The sequence below is a fragment of the Leptonychotes weddellii genome, chromosome 16, assembly GCF_054177405.1.
Source record: "Leptonychotes weddellii isolate Sample4059 chromosome 16, ASM5417740v2, whole genome shotgun sequence".
NCBI lineage: Eukaryota > Metazoa > Chordata > Mammalia > Carnivora > Phocidae > Leptonychotes > Leptonychotes weddellii.
The window spans coordinates 12,250,506-12,270,901 of record NC_138384.1 but is presented as its reverse complement, the minus strand read 5'-3'; the positions used below and the strand labels follow the sequence as shown (position 1 = coordinate 12,270,901).

General features: G+C 40.9%; 1 protein-coding gene across 1 annotated transcript in view; it reads left to right on the top strand.

Annotated features, from left to right (window-relative positions):
- Positions 1-20,396, top strand: part of HYDIN (HYDIN axonemal central pair apparatus protein) — a 364,500-nt gene that overhangs the window by 195,372 nt on the left and 148,732 nt on the right. The window contains exons 20-23 of the mRNA XM_081806373.1: positions 3,579-3,817; positions 7,003-7,276; positions 9,258-9,401; positions 15,386-15,529. Coding sequence (XP_081662499.1) covers positions 3,579-3,817; positions 7,003-7,276; positions 9,258-9,401; positions 15,386-15,529 — 801 coding nt within the window. The remainder of the gene's footprint in view (positions 1-3,578; positions 3,818-7,002; positions 7,277-9,257; positions 9,402-15,385; positions 15,530-20,396) is intronic.

The following is a 20,396-nucleotide window of genomic DNA, read 5'->3' as shown; positions in this document are numbered from 1 at the left end:
AGTTCGAAAGCTTTGCAGCTGGGACTCAAACCCACATCCCTTTTCCTTCAGAGCCCTCCTTCCTAACCTATTTCCATCAGTTGTTGTCTTACTCTGTTGGAGTTTTGAAAGGTTGTGGAATGTCCTCCATAGCTATGATGATTATCATTCATTCTTTCCTTCATCAGATCTGCAATCTAATAACAGAAAATATCATATATGCCAAGTCCTTCCTAGCAGCAAAGGACATCCCTAAAAGTCAAATAGCAAAGAGACACAAGGGTGTTGGGGCAGTTTAAAGCTTGACTTTGGGGGAGGATAGTCCAGTACCTTAGCAGCTGGCATTTTAATGTGCCTTGTTCGTGGATTCTAGGATGTACTTGGCTGCCTGGTTTTATACCAAACATTGATTAATAAGCTTCATCAAAAAGAAAACTCACCAATTCAGCCCTGGAGAGCAACTTCATATCTTCTTTCCAGGGCAGCCAACCTGTGTCAGCAGGAATCAGAATAGAAATGGTACCCATCCATTGAAAACTAATGTCCCCTGACTTGAAATAGCACTTATGCTGGTGACACCGTATCTTCGTTGTGAACAGAGGATTGACCTGTGCTACTGGCTAGAGGAGGAAAATAAATGGTTATAACAGGAGAGATGACATTGACAGAAACTTCTTCCAAAAGGCATTTGCTTTTTGATAAAAAAAGGGACAAAAATGGCATTGATTTATGTTTTAATTGTAAGCTGAGTCTCATAAATGAGTAAAACTATGTAGAGTGCTCCAGGGCCACTAATTTGGGAAGAAGGGCCAACAGCTGAGATGACCTGGCCTAGAACTTTCTTATTTTCTCTTATAGCTGCCCCTCCACTTGTCCTAACAGCAGGTAGGTAATAACCCCAGGCCTGCAATTCCCATAGGAGTTGAAATGCCAAGTTATGCATCCACTTCTGTGTTCTGATGGAGTAAATTCTTCACCTTCCAAAATCTGAGATCCAGGTCAGTTGGGAGAAGACCTTAAGGATCTGGGAGTAGACTTAACCATCAGGATGACTTTAGCAGCAAGCAGCTAGTGATTCACAACACCCATTCCCTTTTACTCTTGGACTTGGAGCCAGATGACATTTCTCAGCCTTTTTTGCCGTTGAGCATGGCTGTGTGACTGAGTTTTAGACAGCGGAAGTGGCAGAAGTAATGTGTAACATTTCCAGGGTCGGTACATAAAGTTTCAGTATGTGACCCTCCATCCTCTTTCTTCTCTTCTTAGCCAGCTGGATGTCAGTGTGTAGAGTGCTGAGATCCTGCAAGTTAATCATGTCACAATCAAAGAATTTCAAAAGCCTCTGTTCTGGAGAAGCATCTTGTTCTTTAGGTTTCCCTGAAGCACTTCACCCCAGCCTCCTCTGACCTACATTTTTGTCGTTCACTTGTAAAAGCAAGAACATAATAGGTGTGTTTAAAAGTCACTTGCACACAGCTGGAGAAAGAATTAGTGAACTGGAAGATAGCTCAGAACAAATCCAAAATGAAGCACCAAGAGCAAAAGAATGGAAAGTGCAGATGGGAGTCTAAGAGACAGAGGACACAAATATGTGAAAAGCCATACACACACAAGGATAGGGAAAGGGAATGAGGCAGAAAAAATATTTAAACAGATAATAGCTGAAAATTTTTCAGAAATAAGAGATATCATGGGGCGCCTGGGTGGCTCAGTCATTAAGCATCTGCCTTCGGCTCAGGTCATGATCCCAGGGTCCTGGGATCGAGCCCCGCATCAGGCTCCCTGCTCCGCGGGAAGCCTGCTTCTCCCCCTCCCACTCCCCCTGCTTGTGTTCCCTCTCTCGCTGTCTCTCTCTCTGTCAAATAAATAAAATCTTAAAAAAAAAAAAAAAGAAGAGCTATCAAAGCACAGATTCTAGAAAAGTAGCAAATTCCAAGCAGGATATGCAAATAAACTCCTAATTAGACACCTTATAGTGAACCTGCCCTACAATTAAATATAAAACAGATGAACATAGGGGAAGGGAAGGAAAAATAAGATAAAAACAGAGAGGGAGGCAAACCATAAGAGACTGTTAACTCTAGGAAACAAACTGAGGGTTGCTGGAGAGGAAGTGGGTGGGGGGATGGGGTAACTGGGTGATGGGCATTAAGGCGGGCTCTTGATGTAATGAGCACTGGGTGTTATATGCAACTGATGAATCACTAAATTCTACCCCTGAAACTAATAGTACACTATATGTTAACTAAATTAAATTTAAATAAATAAGTAAATAAGTAAATACAAGGGGAAAATCTTAAAAGGAGCCTGAAAAAAAAGATTACCATCAAGTAAGCAGAATTTATATTTTTATAGTAAATAAGATCCTTACAACATTTTTATGACTTGACACCTTAACCAAATTTTTAACTTACTTTGGAGCCTGATTGTGCTATTTGAGATTTTCTTCTAAAGCTAGGATGCTGGATTCAAAGGGCTGTTAAGCAAAAGAGGGTGCTTCAGTTTATCCTATTTAGCTCCAAGGGATTGGCCAAATACCAGTGTTATGGAGGATACAAAAAAAGCCTCTCTACTTAATATAAGGAAGGGATAGCAAACAATTTGTGTTGTTAAAATCTGGAATAAGTTACTTTAGTTGAGAATTGAGTTTTCCTACATCAAAGGTAGATACATTAATTCGTTTATCAAATATTTATTAAGCACTTATAACTATGTACCAGTTATAAGTGCTGGGGACATATATCAGTGAACACCAACAAGAACAAAAAACATAAGCATCCCTTCTGTGGAGAGCTTATATGCTAGTGCAAGGAAACAAACAAACATGATAAAGAAATCAGTTATACACAATGTTAGAAGATGGTAAGTGCTAAGGGAAAAAAAATAGAACAGGGCAAAGAGGATCAGGATTACTGGGGGAAGGTTTGTAATTTAAAATATGATGGGCAGAGTCGGCTTCGTTGAGAGGTATCATTTGGCCAAAGACCTTAGGGAGGAAAGAGTGAGCTATAAGAGTCTAAGTGGTTAAAGGAAACAGATTGGTGGGCATCAATTCCAACTCTATAATTCAGTCCTGTCATATATTTCAAAATAAGTTTGAAATTTTAGCAAACAAAATTCCATTGATTATTATGAAATAATATATATAAAAATTTCCTGTATTGTGTTCATTAATGAAAGCTGTTCATCCTCACTATAACATCATAGAAACTTTGCCCTTGAAATACATTTGTTTTGAAAAATTACAGATTCCAGGAAGGATGTTGTACCTTCTGTCAGCATCTCAGAATTTGGAGATTAGAGCAGATAATTAGTATAAGCTTGTTAGAGAACTGGACTGTCATCTTGAGAAAGAGATATAAAGAATCTTCACAGAGCATTCAAAAGTGGAATTGTAGGTTTGCTCTTCAGAATCAGATTGCTTTTTGAAAAAAAGAAAAGCCAACAAACACCCAGTTGCTTTGATTAAGAAAAAAAAAAAGTTTGTCTCTGATGTGGAGTTCTGCAGTGCCAGCCATTTGAAGTCTAGAGGGCTTTGACATGAGCAGAATGAAAAGCCAAGAATATCTTCACTGTTAACTTGTAGTCTTGTGTTGCAGGCACACACAAAGTCCCTGTGGACGATTGAACCCAGTAAAGGCATGGTTCCCCCGGAAACCGATGTTCAGCTGACACTGACTGCCAACCTGAACGACATCCTGACCTTCAAAGACACGGTCATTTTGGACATAGAAAATAGCAACACTTACCGGATTCCTGTCCAGGCTTCCGGAGTTGGCTCCACCATCGTCTCAGATAAGCCCTTTGCTCCAGAGCTCAATTTGGGAGCACATTTTAGGTAGGGAGACATCCTGGACCAATTCTTACAGATACTACAGATGTTGCATTAGCTGACCATCACCTCTACTTGGAAAAATTATTTTAAGTAAATAGAATTAGTGTCTTCAGCCCGCCCCCCTTCCTGTCTTCATTCTCCCTTCAAATGGATACCTCAGCCACAAGAAGACATTTCCTAGGCACAGCATAGTGGAGTTCTCCAAGCTGTGTCCCTCCACACTAGAGAAGAGACTTCTAGAAGTGCATTTTTCTCTCAAACATACAATGGCTTCTTTGTGACAAATTTAGAATCTCAACCATGACGTCTCCTCTTTAATTCCAATGCACTGCTAATTCCTCTCCATGAATGTAGAAAATACAGATGCAACTTGGTGGTGACCTAAATAGAGTATAACTTGGAAGGTTAAAAAATTTATTGTATATTATCAGTTATTGCAAGGCCAGTAATTTTTCTTGTATTATGTCCTCTGCTTGTCTCCCCACCCATGCACCAACAATTGAGAAGTTTGCAATTGTCTCCACCTGAAAAGCTAGAGAATCTCCATATTTATATAAAAGGTGGTATAGGATAGACATCTTTGAGCAGAACAGTCTAAATGCAGCTCTGAAAATGTATGAGGTTTGAATGCTAACAGTGGAGGATATATATGGCAGTTTATTCATGGTTCCTCAGAGGAGTCACATGGCTGCCACTAGTCGACTCTTGGGGGCCAGTTGAATTTGGCCTGTTGAAATACTGTGAACAGATCTCAGAGGGGTACTCCTGCCTTCTGGTGTAACAGGCCTTGAAACCAAGATGGACACACTATACTTAGAGAATATGTGCCTGACAAAAGTCAGTTAGGAGCCCTCCCCAAAACCCCATCCACACCTCCTTTCCTCTGCTCCATCTACAACACATGACACTTGATTGAAGATACATTAACCAATAGGCATGAAGTAACAGGCAAGTCAGATAGTTGAATTTCATTTGTTTTCAGAGAAGCATCCAATTACAGTTTTTGTGTCAGCTAGGTATAAAAATGCTCCTCTCCACCCGTCTATTGGCCATAAGCTAGGGCATGTTGTCATTGCGTACCATGCTTCTATTTCCAAATTTCTTGTTAAGTGCACTCAAATATAATTATAGAAAACAATATACTGCATGCCAGTCTTAATTACATGTTCTCCTTAGTCTACAAATAGTGTCACAAAGCCCCAAAGGATTTTCTGACACTTGCCTAGAAATGGAGGGTTAGCTAATAGTTGTCTATGAATGTAGAAGCAAACTGCAACTTTTAGCTGCCAATTTCTCCTCTGGACAAACCCTGCAGTTATTCTTTTCACCATAAAATCATAATGCCAGCAATCCCCAGGAGAAGTGTCAAAAGCAGGGGTGGGCAAAGTGCAGCCCACTGCCTGCTTCTATAAATGAAGTCTTATTGGCACATGGCCGTGCCCGTTCCTATACAGACAGTTTCTGTGGCTCCCTTCACACAATGGAGAGTTGAGTAGTCATGACAGACCACATGGCCCAACAAGTCTGAAGTATTTATTGTTCATCCCTTTACAGAAACAGTTGGCCAACCTTTTGAATGTAAGGGTCTGAAAAAATACCCATATGGCGCCTCTTCTGGTTGCATATTTTGGGGCAACTCCCTAAATTTTCAGAGCTTCTATTTCTTTATAAAATGGGAGAAAATATACTTATTATTACTGGGTTGCTGGGAGGATTGACAGATAAACCTACTCTGTATAAGTGACAGAGATGCTGCCTACTTTATAAACAGTTTATATTATTTATTATTTCCCTAAAACCTGGACTTAGCCATAAAGTCAAGCTACTCCAGTAAGCTTGCTCTGTGGATGCATATTTAGATAGAAATGGTTACACCTGACAGTTGGCAAATACTCATTATTTATCTGATGCTTCAACTTACTTATAAGATATGATGCTATTTCTTTTTTTTTTTTTTAAAGATTTTATTTATTCATTTGAGAGAGAATGAGATAGAGAGAGCATGAGACGGGGGAGGGTCAGAGGGAGAAGCAGACTCCCTGCCGAGCAGGGAGCCCGATGTGGAACTCGATCCTGGGACTCCAGGATCATGACCTGAGCTGAAGGCAGTCGCTTAACCAACTGAGCCACCCAGGCGCCAGATATGATGCTATTTCTAATGAGGAACAGAGGGGATGAAATCTCAAAGCCTGTTAAAATTTTAAAAATAAAAAACAGTCCTCAGTCCTGAGATGAGTTTTCTCCCTGGGGGAAAAAAAATTTAAATAAGCTTATAAATCAGTTATTTTATTTTATTTTTATTTTTTTTAAGATTTTATATATTTATTTGAGAGAGAGAGACAGAGATAGCAACAGAGAGCACAAGCAGAGAGGAGAGGGAGAAGCAGGGAGTCCAATGTAGGGCTTGATCCCAGGACCCTGAGATCATGACCTGAGCTGAAGGCAGATGCTTAACCACCTGAGCCACCCAGATGCCCCTAAATCAGTTTTTTTTTTTAAATACCAAACAAAATCATGTTTGAGCCACCTCCAAGTTCTTAGAAATCCCAGTGTCTCGCAAAGAGCCAGACAATCAAGAGGTTCTTAATAAATATTCATGGGATAGATGAATGAACAAACAAATGAATTAATGAATGAAATAGCAGAATTTTGAAAGCACTAGTCTGAGAAAAATGACCACAGCTGATGTTCTGGTCCATCGTACAGTCCCTTTGAGCTTTGGCTGGGCTTGGTGGGTATGTGTGGTTTCTCTTCCAAGTACCCTTCAAGTTGAGCTCGTCACAAGATATTTTGCTCAGTCAGTGGAAATTTACTCAACACAAGTTGAAATGTATCTCTTCTCCAGTAGGTATTTTGCTTTCCATTCACTCCTCAGAATCATTTCTCGTAAATTAGAGTGGTTTTTGCACATACTGTGTCTGTGTTCTGTGCCCCTTCCCTGGTGATGGTAACTCAGGGACCAAACCCAGGTGCCGGACTCCAGTCTGTGGACTCCATGAGTAGACATTACCTTGTCCCATTACTGTGGTGGCTCCTTGTAGCCTCGTGATTTAGCCTTCCTAAATTTTTAAAAATATATTTCATTACTCACTTTTTAAATACTTTTAGACGAGTAAATCCCAAGGGTGTAGAGCTGAAGAGAACACCTCAAAGCTGAGTCCTCTCAATCCCTGCCTCCTCTTTTCCAGCCTGGACACCTATTTTTACCGCTTCAAGTTGACCAACAAAGGACGTCGGGTCCAACAGTTGTTCTGGATGAACGAAGATTTCTGTCCACAGGACAAGCTGAGCAAGAAGGGCCTGGCTAAGAAGGGTCTTGCTAAGAGCCAGCCCCAACCCCAGTGCTCCCAGGAGTCCAGGGCTCCTCCAGGCCCCGTGTTTCAGCTCCATCCCGTCAGAATGGAGCTGTACCCAGACCAGACGATTGATGTGATGCTCGAAGGCTATTCTGCTACTCCCAGGGTAAGAGGACAGCACATTTAGAAGCTATTTTTCTCCTAAATAAATCTTTGCTGTATTTCTTAGGAGAGTCCCTTGACATTTATCTGAAGAAAGGATGTGGTTTCTCATGGTTTTTCACACAGCACGAAGTTACCATGGCAGCACCCATTGCCTTCAGGGTTCAGCTCTGCTCAGTTTTCTGTTTGTTTCTACAGCTACCATGAACCCAACCTTACAATACCATTTCAAGTAGGTTCTCATCCCCAGGGTCAGCAGGGACCAGCCAGCAAGTCTCTGACAGAGGGACAGCCAGCGTTCAGCCAAAGCTAAGCCTCTTCTTAACACTTAGCAATATTAATTTCATATTTATTCAAAAAGGATGTTTTTAGAGACACTCTCAGCCACCTCTCCTATCCAGGGATTAGGACATCCTTGGTCCCTTCCCTCTCAACCTGACACAACAGCTTCCTCTTTATAACCATCATCTTTTTTTCCTCCAAGATTTTTTTTTTATTTATTTGCGAGAGAGAGAATGAGAGACAGAGAACATGAGAGGGAGGAGGGTCAGAGGGAGAAGCAGACTCCCCGCTGAGCAGGGAGCCCGATGTGGGACTCGATCCCGGGACTCCAGGATCATGACCTGAGCCGAAGGCAGTCACTTAACCAACTGAGCCACCCAGGCGCTCATAACCATCATCTTTTTATGTGTCAATTAAAAAGCTGAGTCACTGTCAGCAACTCTGATGTCTTGCTCATATTTATATCATCACTATTCTGCTTTAACATTTAAGCAGTTCCAAATCATTGTCTCTTTATTCCTATTCCCTAATGGAAATTGGAAACTGTCAAAAAAATAAAAGAAACTTCCTACATTACTCCTGAGCCTCTTCTACCTCACAAATGCAGACTCTCTGGATGAGAAATGATCATGCTTGAGCTCCTGCTGGTGTCACTGAAGTAGGAGGTGATACTGAACTTCTTTCTCACAAAATAGGAAACAATAGAAATTTTTCTCCCTGAAGACAAGATGGGAAAGCCTGTCCCTTGCCTTAGCTCCTCTAGGGTCACAGATTTTATTTCCTTTACATTGTTTCTTTGCAGAGCATTTTCAGGCAAAATACATCCTCAGTGCAAAAACAGAAAAAGGTTATTTCCCATCCTGGTAATTAATGTGCTCTTTCTTTCTGTTATTCAGGGATTCAGCCAACTTTTACTAAGTATGTACCCCATGACAAGCACTGTGCTAGGCACTGAGGCTGCAGAGATGAATAGAACGCAGCCCCTCATCTCAAGACACTGGCCGCCCGTTGCAGGAGCACATTTACAATGTTGTTATCAAGAGCCGATCATATTTTTAAAGGCATTAAATCTGAGCAGCTGGGATTCCAAATTCAGTTTAAGATTTACTAAAAGCTTCCTGGAATGTTCTTCCCTGTTGTAGTATATAATTGAGAAGAGACTTGAATTCATGAACATCCAAAACCTGAGTACTCTTCAATATAAGCTTCACTCGAGGTCCTTTGTTCTTTATAAAAATCTGGGCCTTTTGGGTCCAAAGAAATATTGGTTTCTATAGCATGTTTTTTTTAAATATTCAAGAATGAAAGACAAAATTTTTCTAGCCATAGCTCCTGACTAGCTTATAAGAAATCATGTATCTACCATTGAACTATAAGCCCAGGAAGGATTTTACCTGCCTTGTCTCACTGTTTTGTATGTCCAGTCCCTAACAGTCCTGATACATAATACATGTTGAACTGAATATAAATTGTGCCCTCAGGAGCAGTCAGAAACCAACACAGGATCCATCCAGGACATATTCGACCAGTCAGACTTTAATAATAGTGTGACAGAGGGCAATCCCTGGAATGCACCACTCAGAAAAATGTGCTTTTTCCCTGGTGTCTCCAGACAGGTAGTTGAGAATTAGCTTGCTGATTGTTGAGAAATAAGTTTTCTGAGCTATGGATGTTCCAAAAGTGCTGATGTGTCTTCTCTACAGAGAGTCAAAGAAAAGCTGGTGTGCCATGCCATGATCGGGGCGCAAAAGGGGAAGAGCTTGGTGATGACTGTGAATATCCTCTGTGAGTTCATAGCACCGCTCATCCAGCTGTCCACCAAACAGCTCATATACCGACTGGAGAAGGTCAGTGTGGTGTGCTGCCAGGGGCGGGTGCAGTAGGGGTCAGCTTGTTCACATTTCCATCTTGAAAGCTAAATTAATGGGAAGCCTGTTAACACCCACACCCAGCCAATGTTTTTTAAGCTTCAGAGGCCAATACACATTCAACTAAAACTTCTGAATCTAAACCTACATTCTTCTGAAATGTAAATTGCTATGGAAATTCTACTTCCATCATTCCTGGTTTAGAAGACCAAAGTAAGTGAACGGGTATTCCAGCGCACTGCAAACGCATTTCAGTTGATCCTTTTACTCTAACTAGATTAAATAAACATCACAGTATGGAAAGGGTTGGAGTAGAATTATTGATAATTATAATAATCAGTAAGAATAGCTGCCATTAGTAACCTCTTTGACCTCGGCTGTAGCGATTTCTTACTAGACACATCGCCAGAGGCAAGGGAAACAAAAGCAAAAATGAACTATTGGACTTCAGATACAAATACAGATACAAAGCTTCTGCACAGCAAAGGAAACAATCACAAAACTAAAAGGCAGCCTACAGAGTGGGAGAAGATATTTGCAAATGACATATCTGATAAAGGGTTAGTATCCAATTATCAAACTCAACACCCCAAAAAAAACAAATAATCCAGTTAAGAAATGGGCAGAACAGGTGAATAGACACTTTTCCAGAAAAGACATCCAGATAGCTAACAGACACATGAAAAGATATTCAACATCACTTGGCATCAGGGAAATACAAATCAAAACCACAAAGAGATACCACCTCACACCAGTCAGAATGGCTAAAATTAACAAGTCAGGAAATGACAGATGTTGGCAAGGATGCGGAGAAAGGGGAGCCCTCTTACACTGTTGGTATGAATGCAAACTGGTGCAGCCACTCTGGAGAACAGTATGGCAGTTCCTCAAAAAGTTAACAATAGAACTACCCTATGATCCAACAATTGCACTACTAGGTATTTACCCAAAGGATAAAAAATACAGATTTGAAGGGGTACATGCATCCCGATGTTTATAGCAGCATCATCAACAATAGCCAAACTATGGAGAAGAGCCCAAATATCCACCGACTGATGAATGGATAAGGAAGATGTGATATATATATAATGGAATATTACTCAGCCATCAAAGAGAATGAAATCTTGCCATTTGCAATGACATGGATGGATCTAGAGTGTATTATGCTAAGCGAAATAAGTCAATCAGAGAAAGACAAATACCATACGATTTCACTCATGTGGAAGTTAAGAAACAAAACAGATGAATATATGGGAGGGAGAAAAAAAGGAGAGGGGGAAAAGAAGGAGAGAGGGAAACAAACCATAAGAGACTCTTAATGACGGAGAACAAACTAAGGGTTGATGGTGGGAGATGGGTGGGCAATCGGCTAGATGAATGATGGGCATTAAGGAGGGCACTTGTGATGAGCACTGGGTGTTGTACATAAGTGATGAATCACTGAATTCTTCTCCAGAATTCAATATTGCACTGTATGTTAACTAATTAGAGTTTAAATAAAAATTTGAAAAAAGAAAAAAAAGAATAGCCACCACTTAACTGATTGATGGGCACTGGCGTCAAGCTGTTCTCCTCACATACACTTTCCCAGTTGTTTCCTCACCACAATCTATGCTGCAGCTTCTGTTGTCGTTCCCATCACACTTGTGTGGGGAAATGGAGATGCAAGTTAAGCTGTTATGCAGATAACCTAACACTGCCTGAGAATAATCAACTTAAACTGTTTGATTCACACTCTTTAATTTATGTGGCTATAAATGTCCATGACTTTAGATGGCCATTAGGGACAAGCAATGAATGGAGGAGGCAGAGGATGGGGAAAGCTAGGAATGGCAGCCACTCGGGGCAGGGGGTCAGGATGGTGAGGAGGTGGGGGACACGTCACAACAGGATGTGACCTACTCCGAGACAGACTTCCATCCTAGAATTGTGTAAGATCCAAGACAGATACGTAGAGAACATCTCCCGAGCCGAGGACTGTATTGGTGCTGGAAATCTGGTGAACCAGCCTGACATAGTCAAAGCTAAGAGACTGGTCGACGTTACAGACTGTAAACAACTTATTAAAATTTAGTTGTTTAAGATTCAATTTTATTTTTTTATTTTTTTATTTTTTTTAAAGATTTTATTTATTTATTTGAGAGAGAGGATGAGAGGAGAGAGAGAGCACATGAGAGGGGGGAGGGTCAGAGGGAGAAGCAGACTCCCCGCCGAGCAGGGAGCCCGATGCGGGACTCGATCCAGGGACTCCAGGATCATGACCTGAGCCGAAGGCAGTCGCTTAACCAACTGAGCCACCCAGGCGCCCTAAGATTCAATTTTAAACAGTGCTATGAAGAAGAGATAAAAGGCGCTATGAGAACATGTCTTGGAGACATGGCCATATTTCTACATGTGGTCATAGATGGCTTCCTTCAGCAAGGACCTCGAGTTGAGACTTGAAGGAGAAATAGAAGTTAGTCTGGTGAGGGAGGGGCAAAGAATCATAGGTGGAGGGAACAGCACGTGTGAAGGGCCTGAATTAGGAAAGAGCTTGGTGAATATACAAAACTGAAAGATCACCTTAGAGAATGTGTCCGGAATGACATGAGGTCCATCTAGAGAAAATGAGCAGAGGCCAGATGAGTTTGACATGACTGGGAGGCATGTTCTCGACTTTGGGTTTTGTTCTGGGTGGCCATTGGAGGGCTTTTGGGAGGGAGGGGAGTGACATGATCAGATTTATTCACTGGAATAGTCATACTGGCTGCTGAGTGGAATATTTATCAAGATCTACCATGTACCGGGCACTGTGTTGAGAGCTAGGGATATAACAGTCCCTATTATATATATATATATATATATATATATATATATATAGTATATTATATATACTATATAGTCCCTCCCAGATGTACCTCACAGCCAACTGGGAAACTAAGTATGAAGTAAGCTGTTGTTCCATAGTATGGGACATACATAACCAAAGCTAAGTCCTGACGGGTGTCACGCAGATGGATTAAGTTTGGCAGTGCCTAACTGATTATGGGGCAGTCAACCAGGAATCCTTTTGTTACCTGGAGGCTTGAAAGAGAATGTTCAAGACCATTGTTTCTGGTAGTGGATTCCATTATATTTTGTTCATATTAAATATCTTGAGCATCCACCACAGATAAAGTGCTCTGCTAGGAGATGAATAAGGGAGCTTATAATCAAGTAGGGGAGATGAGATGTACAAGTTCACTTCAAACCAACAGATAGTTTTTGAGCGCTTAACGTTGTATGGCAGCAAAGACACAGCAAAACCCTGGCTTAATGGGCTAGTGCAGAAAGTAGACATTGAAGTAGAATACGGGTTTCAGCTACAGGATGGTCAACTAACTGTGACAAGCTCCATGAGACATATAAAAATTAATACAACATGAGTTCCTGCTACAGTTATTACGTTTTCATTGCTCTATCTTAAGATTTTCCTTTTAAAGTAATCAGGAAAAATATTTATTGGCAAGAGTGCACCAAATTCAGTGGCATCGAATTCCTCTAAATTTGGTTATTCAGAGAAAATTCAGTGAATATTTATTGAATATTTTATGTAAGACATTACAGTGTATATTAAATATGCAGCCTGGTTTCTTATTAGATCTTTTTTCATAAGCCCATAAACACTCATAAAAATGTGTGCGTAGTGTTCCTTTTCTTCTTTTTATATCCTTAAGCCTTGGGGTTTTTTTTAATTCTTGTTTAAATCTCTGTTTGAGTTTATCACTAGAATAAAAGAACAAATATTTTGAATATGGCAGTGACTTATTGAATTAAAAAACAAATTATTACAACTCTGTGTTGGTTTTTTTTTTTCACTTCTCTTCTTCCCCCCAAATACCATAATTGTGAACTCTGTCCCACTACTGTTTTTTTTTTTTTATTATTTCCCACTCACATGTAAGCCATTTAAGGGACAATGAAGAAATGCGACTTTATTACCCAGCATGCACAAGAGGCCTGTTGGTGTTGGTGTTCTGATTTAATTACATAACACCCAGTTATCTGTCCTGTCTCATTTGGGGCTCGAGGTAGCAGATCTGATTTAGGACGTTAGACTACAATGACACCAGCCCTGCCGATGGGAAGAATTTTTCTATAACCGTTTCCTCAGATCTGATCTACTTTATAATTATGATACCACTCATAAGCCACACAGATGAAGCCACATCTCTGGGGAATTGAAAAGGTCAACTGAAAGTAGCAGCCAGTTTGCTTCATGAAGTCCAGCAGCAAATCATGTCTCCTGATATTTGGGGAGACAAACAACCCAGAGAGAAGGGGTCATTTTAAAATAGAATGGCTCTGTGTGCATCGTCTCCTTCTCATCGCTAACCTCTAAATGGCCTCTTGCCAAAACCAACCAAGTATGGCTTCTTCGCGTCAAAGCTTCCTGCGGTGACACAGCGGCCTGAAGGAAGGTCACTGGGAGGACAGCCTTTGTATGGCCCAAAAGTGCTGCTTCATCCCTCCCCCCGATTGTAGTATATCATCTGCTAATACAAGGTGAATTCAGTACCTGTATTACTGTGTTAGAGGGAGGGAAACAGTGCCTGGCATTTCATGGCAAGTGCCAGACTGAACCCCTGAAAGAACTCTGCGAGTTCACTGGGGACCCGTGGAGTACAACTAAGGCAGGGCTGTTTAGGACTGAATGTTTGTGTCCCTCCCCAACCCCAGATTCACATACTGAACTCTGATATCCCCAATGTGATGATGATCCCCAATGTGATGATCCCCAATCACCTCCCAAGGTGGGGCCTTTGGGAGGTGATTAAGTCATGAAGACAGAGCCCTCAGGAATGGGATGAGTGCCCTGAAATTAGAGATAAGAGAGATGATCTCCCTCTCAGCCATGTGAAGACACAGTGAGAAGCCAGCCATCTAAAGCCGGACACCGGATCTGCTGGCACCTTGATCTTGGACTTTCCAGCCTCCAGAACTATGAGACATAAATGTCTGTTGTTTAAACCACCCAGTCTATGACATTTGTTATAGCAGCCCAAACTGACAGAGGCACCATGGGCGCTGGTTCCCCAAGCTCCTCAGAGCCAGAGCCAGGGGGGCCAGGAACCTCAGCAGAAAGAAGACTGGGTTGAACAAAGAAGTAGAGACAGAGTCTGACCAAAATATAGAGTCAGAAGGATTTAACTGAAATTGGAACAAGGAGAAAAAGCAAAGCAAAACAATGAGGCCTGGTGAAAACAGGCTAGAGTTACGGGAACGATGGGAGGGAGGCTGTCTTTGGAAACCGGAGATTAAGGCTTGTGGTTGCCTCCTGCTGATATTAAAGGACCCCCTTTCCAAGGCACACAAGAAATAATGGTGACTCCGACATCAGAATGAGAAAAATGTTCAGCTAAAGATCCATTTCTGATGCTTTGTCCAGTTGAAAAATTAAATTTGAAGTGTCTAAGAAAGTGAAAAATGCTTCTAAATCAACTATCCCAGTGTTATCAGGAATAATGTACAAGAAATAGTTATAAGCAATTAATATAACAATATATAGCAAATGTATAAATTTTTACAAACTGGATATTTTAAGCATAGAATAAGGAAAATGTTTTGTTCAATATAATGAGGCATGGGTTCTTCTACAAGATATCACTAATTTATTAGATTTTGTTTTATGATACTGGAAACTTCTATAGTAATAATACTACAGAGGCATGGCTTTTATAGGTATTTTTACCCTAGCAGCAAGAGAGTAAGAAATCTAATCTGTGTTTTCTGGCTTATGTAGGATCACTTTTCAGTAGTCCACTACTATAAAATCCAAATGATTTATCTAAATCTGTTCAAGGGTAGGGGGAAGACAGAAAGAGACAGAGAGCAAGGAAGGTCAGGGGAAAGCTAATTCTGCTGTTAACAATGAATATGAGACTTTGGTTGCTAAAGGCTTACTATGTTTATCATAACTCGCATTCCTCTTTTTGCTCTTGCAGAAACCTAACACTATCCTGGAACCTGATTACCAGCCCTTGGTCATGAAGAACATTTCCACCCTGCCTGTGAATGTGTTACTCTCAACAAGCAGACCTTTCTTTATCTGCGAGAGTGATAAATCTCCCCTGCCATTAACTCCGGAGGTAAGTTGACAGAAGTCTGTCCTAACAAGCTCCTAGGAGAGGTGTGTGTGTGACAAAGGAAGAGAATAATGTCAGTATACTACCTAATTTAGGTCCAGACAAATAGAAAGAATTCAAGAAATGAAGAGGAAAGAATACAGAAACTTTTAAATGTCATAAACTCCAATGTCAGTCAACTGTTATTTAATGGTGTAAGAACTTTGGCTCATTATGATGACTCTTCATTCCTGTCCATTGGAATCTTTAGAAAACAGTGACTTCCCACTAACGATAATAGAGATCTTTTAATTCTACTTTCTCAAATCCGACCAAAGCTCCATATTCTAGGCAAGAGGGAAATGGCTAAAACCCAGTCCCTAGACCAGAGAGCCCATCTCCAGATACTAAGAAATCTGAACTGTGCTGAGGGAAGAGGCTGTGAGCTTACGGAGTCACCAGCTTGACACAGGATGCAGTATTCTCTAAACATCCCTACAAGATCACCCCTGTGATCCTTTGCTGGGCATGAGGACACCAATGGAAATGGCGGGCCATGGGACAGGTGGCACTGCAGAGCTGTAGGGAAGGAGTGAAAGAGAAACCAAATCCACACACCACTGTGGTTAGCCTCCCAGTCTAGGGAGACAGCTCATGAAGAAGCGGTATAAAGGAGGAAGAGAGGGCAGGCAGTGATAGATCTTAGAAGAGGGAGCCTGTGACTGAAGATTTGCTGTGAGCCTAACTCAGGGAGATGGATCTTGGGGGCAGAGAGGGGACAGAGCTGCTTAGTGAGAGGGTTGCAGACAGTTCCCAAATGGTGGCTGTAAACTGCACTACCACACTCCCCTCCCGCACAGTTCTTTAGTGGGTTTCTTTCAAGCCTGAGCTGGGAAAAAAACAGCGAAGATCTTTGAATAGAGAAATAAAAGGCAGAAGAGGCAGAAGAAAAATGCCAGAAGAAAAACCTACTGCCAGGGAACCTACACGAGGAAGAAGACTGAAAGTATAAATTTTGTTCTCTATAGTCTCAAATAAATGATAGATGATATGGCCTGTCTTTAAAAAACTTAAAGATGAGATACAAGTGTTCTAAGTGGAGACAAAGACTAAACTCACAGAGCAGAGGAGAACAAATAGATGACAAAATGAAAATTCAGACATGAACAGCTTTCTCAGTCTGGGTGGTAGATCAGACCCACTCTCTTGTCCCTCCTGAAACCTTAAGAAAGAAGTAGAAATGTTCTGAAGGAAAGAACCCCAGAACAATAAAATAAAGGGGGAAGAGGATGGGTATAACTAAATAATGAGAGATTTAAACAAATTCTAGAAGATAGAATGAGGATGGAATGGGTTGACAAAAAGACACAAAAACCTGCATTCTAGAAGATTCTCCAGTGAAATTGCAAAGATGGGGGAGTCATTCAGCCTAAGTAGCCCAGGCTCAAAGGCAGCAAGTGTGAGGAGAGGACTGGAAGTAGAGGGATTCCATGTGCACTAGACAGCTGTCCCACCTGACTCCACACAAAAAATATGGGCAGCAGGCTTTTATCCCAAGACCTAAAGATAAGTGCTCTTCTCCCAGAGAAATTGATCAAATTGATCAGGGGAAATTTAATGTTTCTAGTGTGAGTTTCGGCCCTTTAGGATAATTCCTGGTGTTTAGGGTATGTCCATCAACTGATCATCCCCTCTCTGCCCAAGGAAGCTGTTCTGTGGACCAGCCCTATGTTACAAATTGAGACATGGCAGCCTCTAGATTGTTAGGATGCCAGGTTGTGTCAGAAACTACTGTTTCTTGTAGTAACTCTTGTAGCATGGTCTGACCTTTCATATGATTTGCATGTGTAACTTTAATAAAAGCATACATATAGTTTAAAAAAATAAAGAGCCCCTACAAATCAGCAGGAAAAATACCAACAGCCCAATAGAAAAATAGGCAAAGGAAATGAACAGAGTTCACAGAAAGAAAAACAAAGCAGTTCTTAAACATATGAAAATGTGCTCAACTTTAATCACATTAGAAGAAATGCAAATTAAAATTACTATGAAACACATTTTTTTCCTATCAGATTGGCAAAGGGCAAAAATCAGATAGTGCTTGGGCGCCTGGGTGGCTCAGTTGGTTAAGCGGCTGCCTTCAGCTCAGGTTATGATCCTGGAGTCCCTGGATCGAGTCCCACATCGGGCTCCCTGCTTGGCAGGGAGTCTGCTTCGTCCTCTGACCCTATCCCCTCTCATGTGTTCTCTCTCTCTCATTCTCTCTCTCTCAAATAAATAAATAAAATCTTTAAAAAAAAAAAAATCAGATAGTGCTCTGCGTTGGGAGGGCATGTGGAAACTCCCACAGTGTTGTGGAAGGTATACATCAGAAGGCGATATGGCTACAGCCATCAAAATTTTAAATGCCCATACCCTTTGACTTACTTATTCTACTGCTAGGAATTTACCCTTAAGCTATACAAGATAACATATAGACAAGAATTTTCATTGCAATATTGATTACAAGAGCAAAAGATTGGGAGTCAATTTCCATCAATAGGAGATTGGTTAAATCATTGTTGATAGAATTTTATGATAGAATAAAATGCAGCTACAAGGCAAGTCCATATGCACTGATGGGTGATCTCCCAGTGAAAAAAGCAAATTGCAGAACAAGAATGCACAGTATGCTATAATATATATAAAAAATATAAAAATACATATATGAACGTGATTTTATATTCATACAATATCTCCACAAGAATAAGCAAGACACTTGTAACCTTGGTTACTTTAGGGGAGGGGAACTAGTTGGCTTGAATAAGAGGTTTAGATTTTTTAAAGTAAGGCCATACCTTGTCCTGGGACAGAACGTTATGGAATATTCAACAGGGAGACCTATCTTAGTGAAGTTCCTGGTCTTACTGATAACCAAAGAGTTCTATGGCCTCTAAGCAGAAAAGAAGGGACCCATCAAGGGAGGAGTTTAGACTAACCACAGACTTCTCCATGATAATACTTAATGCCAGATGACAACGGAGCAATGACTTCAGAGTTTTGAGAGAAAGAGCAACCCAGGTACTGTCCTTTGAGTGTAAAGACAACAGACAGACATTCTCAGAATGCGAGGAATCAATGAACACAGCATGCAGACAACTTGCTGAAAAACCCGTTTGCCAAGAAATACAGCCATTCAGGAGAAGAACCGAATAAGGCACTCAGCAATGAAAAACCCTATCAGGGAAAGACTGGTAGGAAGCACTGAGCCCATTCAGCTGTAGAACTGAGACTACACGACTTTGGTGGTTATGACTTGGGAACAAAATGTTTGAAAGCTCTACTTATAAAAAGTAACACTACAGCCAATAAAAACTGGGAGATGCAGGGAGCAAAAGAGGGTTGATATTTCCTCCCTTTTTACAGGTGGGCATTGGTAAGCTATTGTCTAAATTGGAACTGCTTAATACTTAACCATCTTTTTTCTTGATCATAAAGGGATAATAATAGTCATAGGCATTTATATGCCATACATACCCCATGTGCCAGGCACTGCTCTGAACACATCACATAAATATTAACTCATTTCGTCCTCTTAAAAAGAGGTAGGGACTGTTATTACCCCTATTTCACAGATGGAGAAACTGACGTCTAGGAAGACTAAGCAGCTTTGCTCAAATCCACAGACCTGGTAACTGGCAGAAGCCAGATTTGGACCAAGCAGTCTGGCTCCTGAGTCTATGATTTTAGGATTAATATCTCTTGTGTAAGAATATTTTTTTCAGGTGGTTTTTTTTTTTTTTTTGGAAAAACTCAAACATTTTAAAAAATAAATTAGTCTAATTTCATTTTTGTAAAAATTGTATTTATCCATCCATTCTGTCTGGACTAATGTTTAAAAAATATTAACTCTGAGAAATAATATGTGGTGACATTGTAGATGAGTTTCTCCTTTCTCCTCTTTGTGCTTTTACATATAATGCAGACTTCTGCAGATGTGTATCATTTCTACAAAACAACAAAGAGGGGGAAAGCATTTAAGTCAATCTTCGAAGATACTGGAACGGTAGGCATCGCAATCGCAAGTGCTAGACATGGTGCCATTCGCAAGAATGCGTTCTAAATTGTGCCCCAGCCACCTGCCCAAGTGGCCAGCCGTGCTCTCAGATGGGATTAGCTGGCTGAAGAGTCACTGCCCTCCCTCTGAATCTTGAATCAGGTGATTGGCTTTGGACACCAAAGCCATCTAATCATGTCACACTGAGGGGCACGCACAGTGAAATACCTGAACCCAAAAACTCCATGGAGAGGCAGGAGCTCCATAAAACACTCATTCCTGCCTCCGACTGCCTCAGGGCACTGTCTGCAAAACCAGGAGGTGCCTTTCCTGCGGATTAACTGTGGGAATTGAGCAATTCCTGAAAAAGCCAACTGGTAGCCAGGCTTCGTATGGTAAAGTATTCTAGTGGCCTTGGCAACAAGGAACATGGGGATTTGAATCAAAGAGAGAAAAGGATAAATACAATCTACTGAACAAACTCTGTCAAGCTTCTGGGTGTCATTTTAAGTTGAATAGAAAATAGCAGAAAGTAGATAACACTGCGCTTAAGAGTTAGAATTGCAGACATGAGTAAAGAAATTAAATTGCTCATCCCTTTCTGGGTCACCCGCTCCAGAGCCCCTCCCCCAGGCTCTAAAAGCCTTTTAAAAAATTCTTAAGCAACGGATTTTTCCCACTTGCCTAGGAAGAGCATTTTACAATCTAATTTATTTTCAGTTAAGAGTATTTTAAATAGTTATTCATTGCAGACTTTCCCTTTTGCAACTCCTCAATCCTTATAACTTCACAACTATAACCAAAATCCCTTCCTTCAAATGATTCCTGTCCAGATTTTCCTTGCTTTCATTTTCA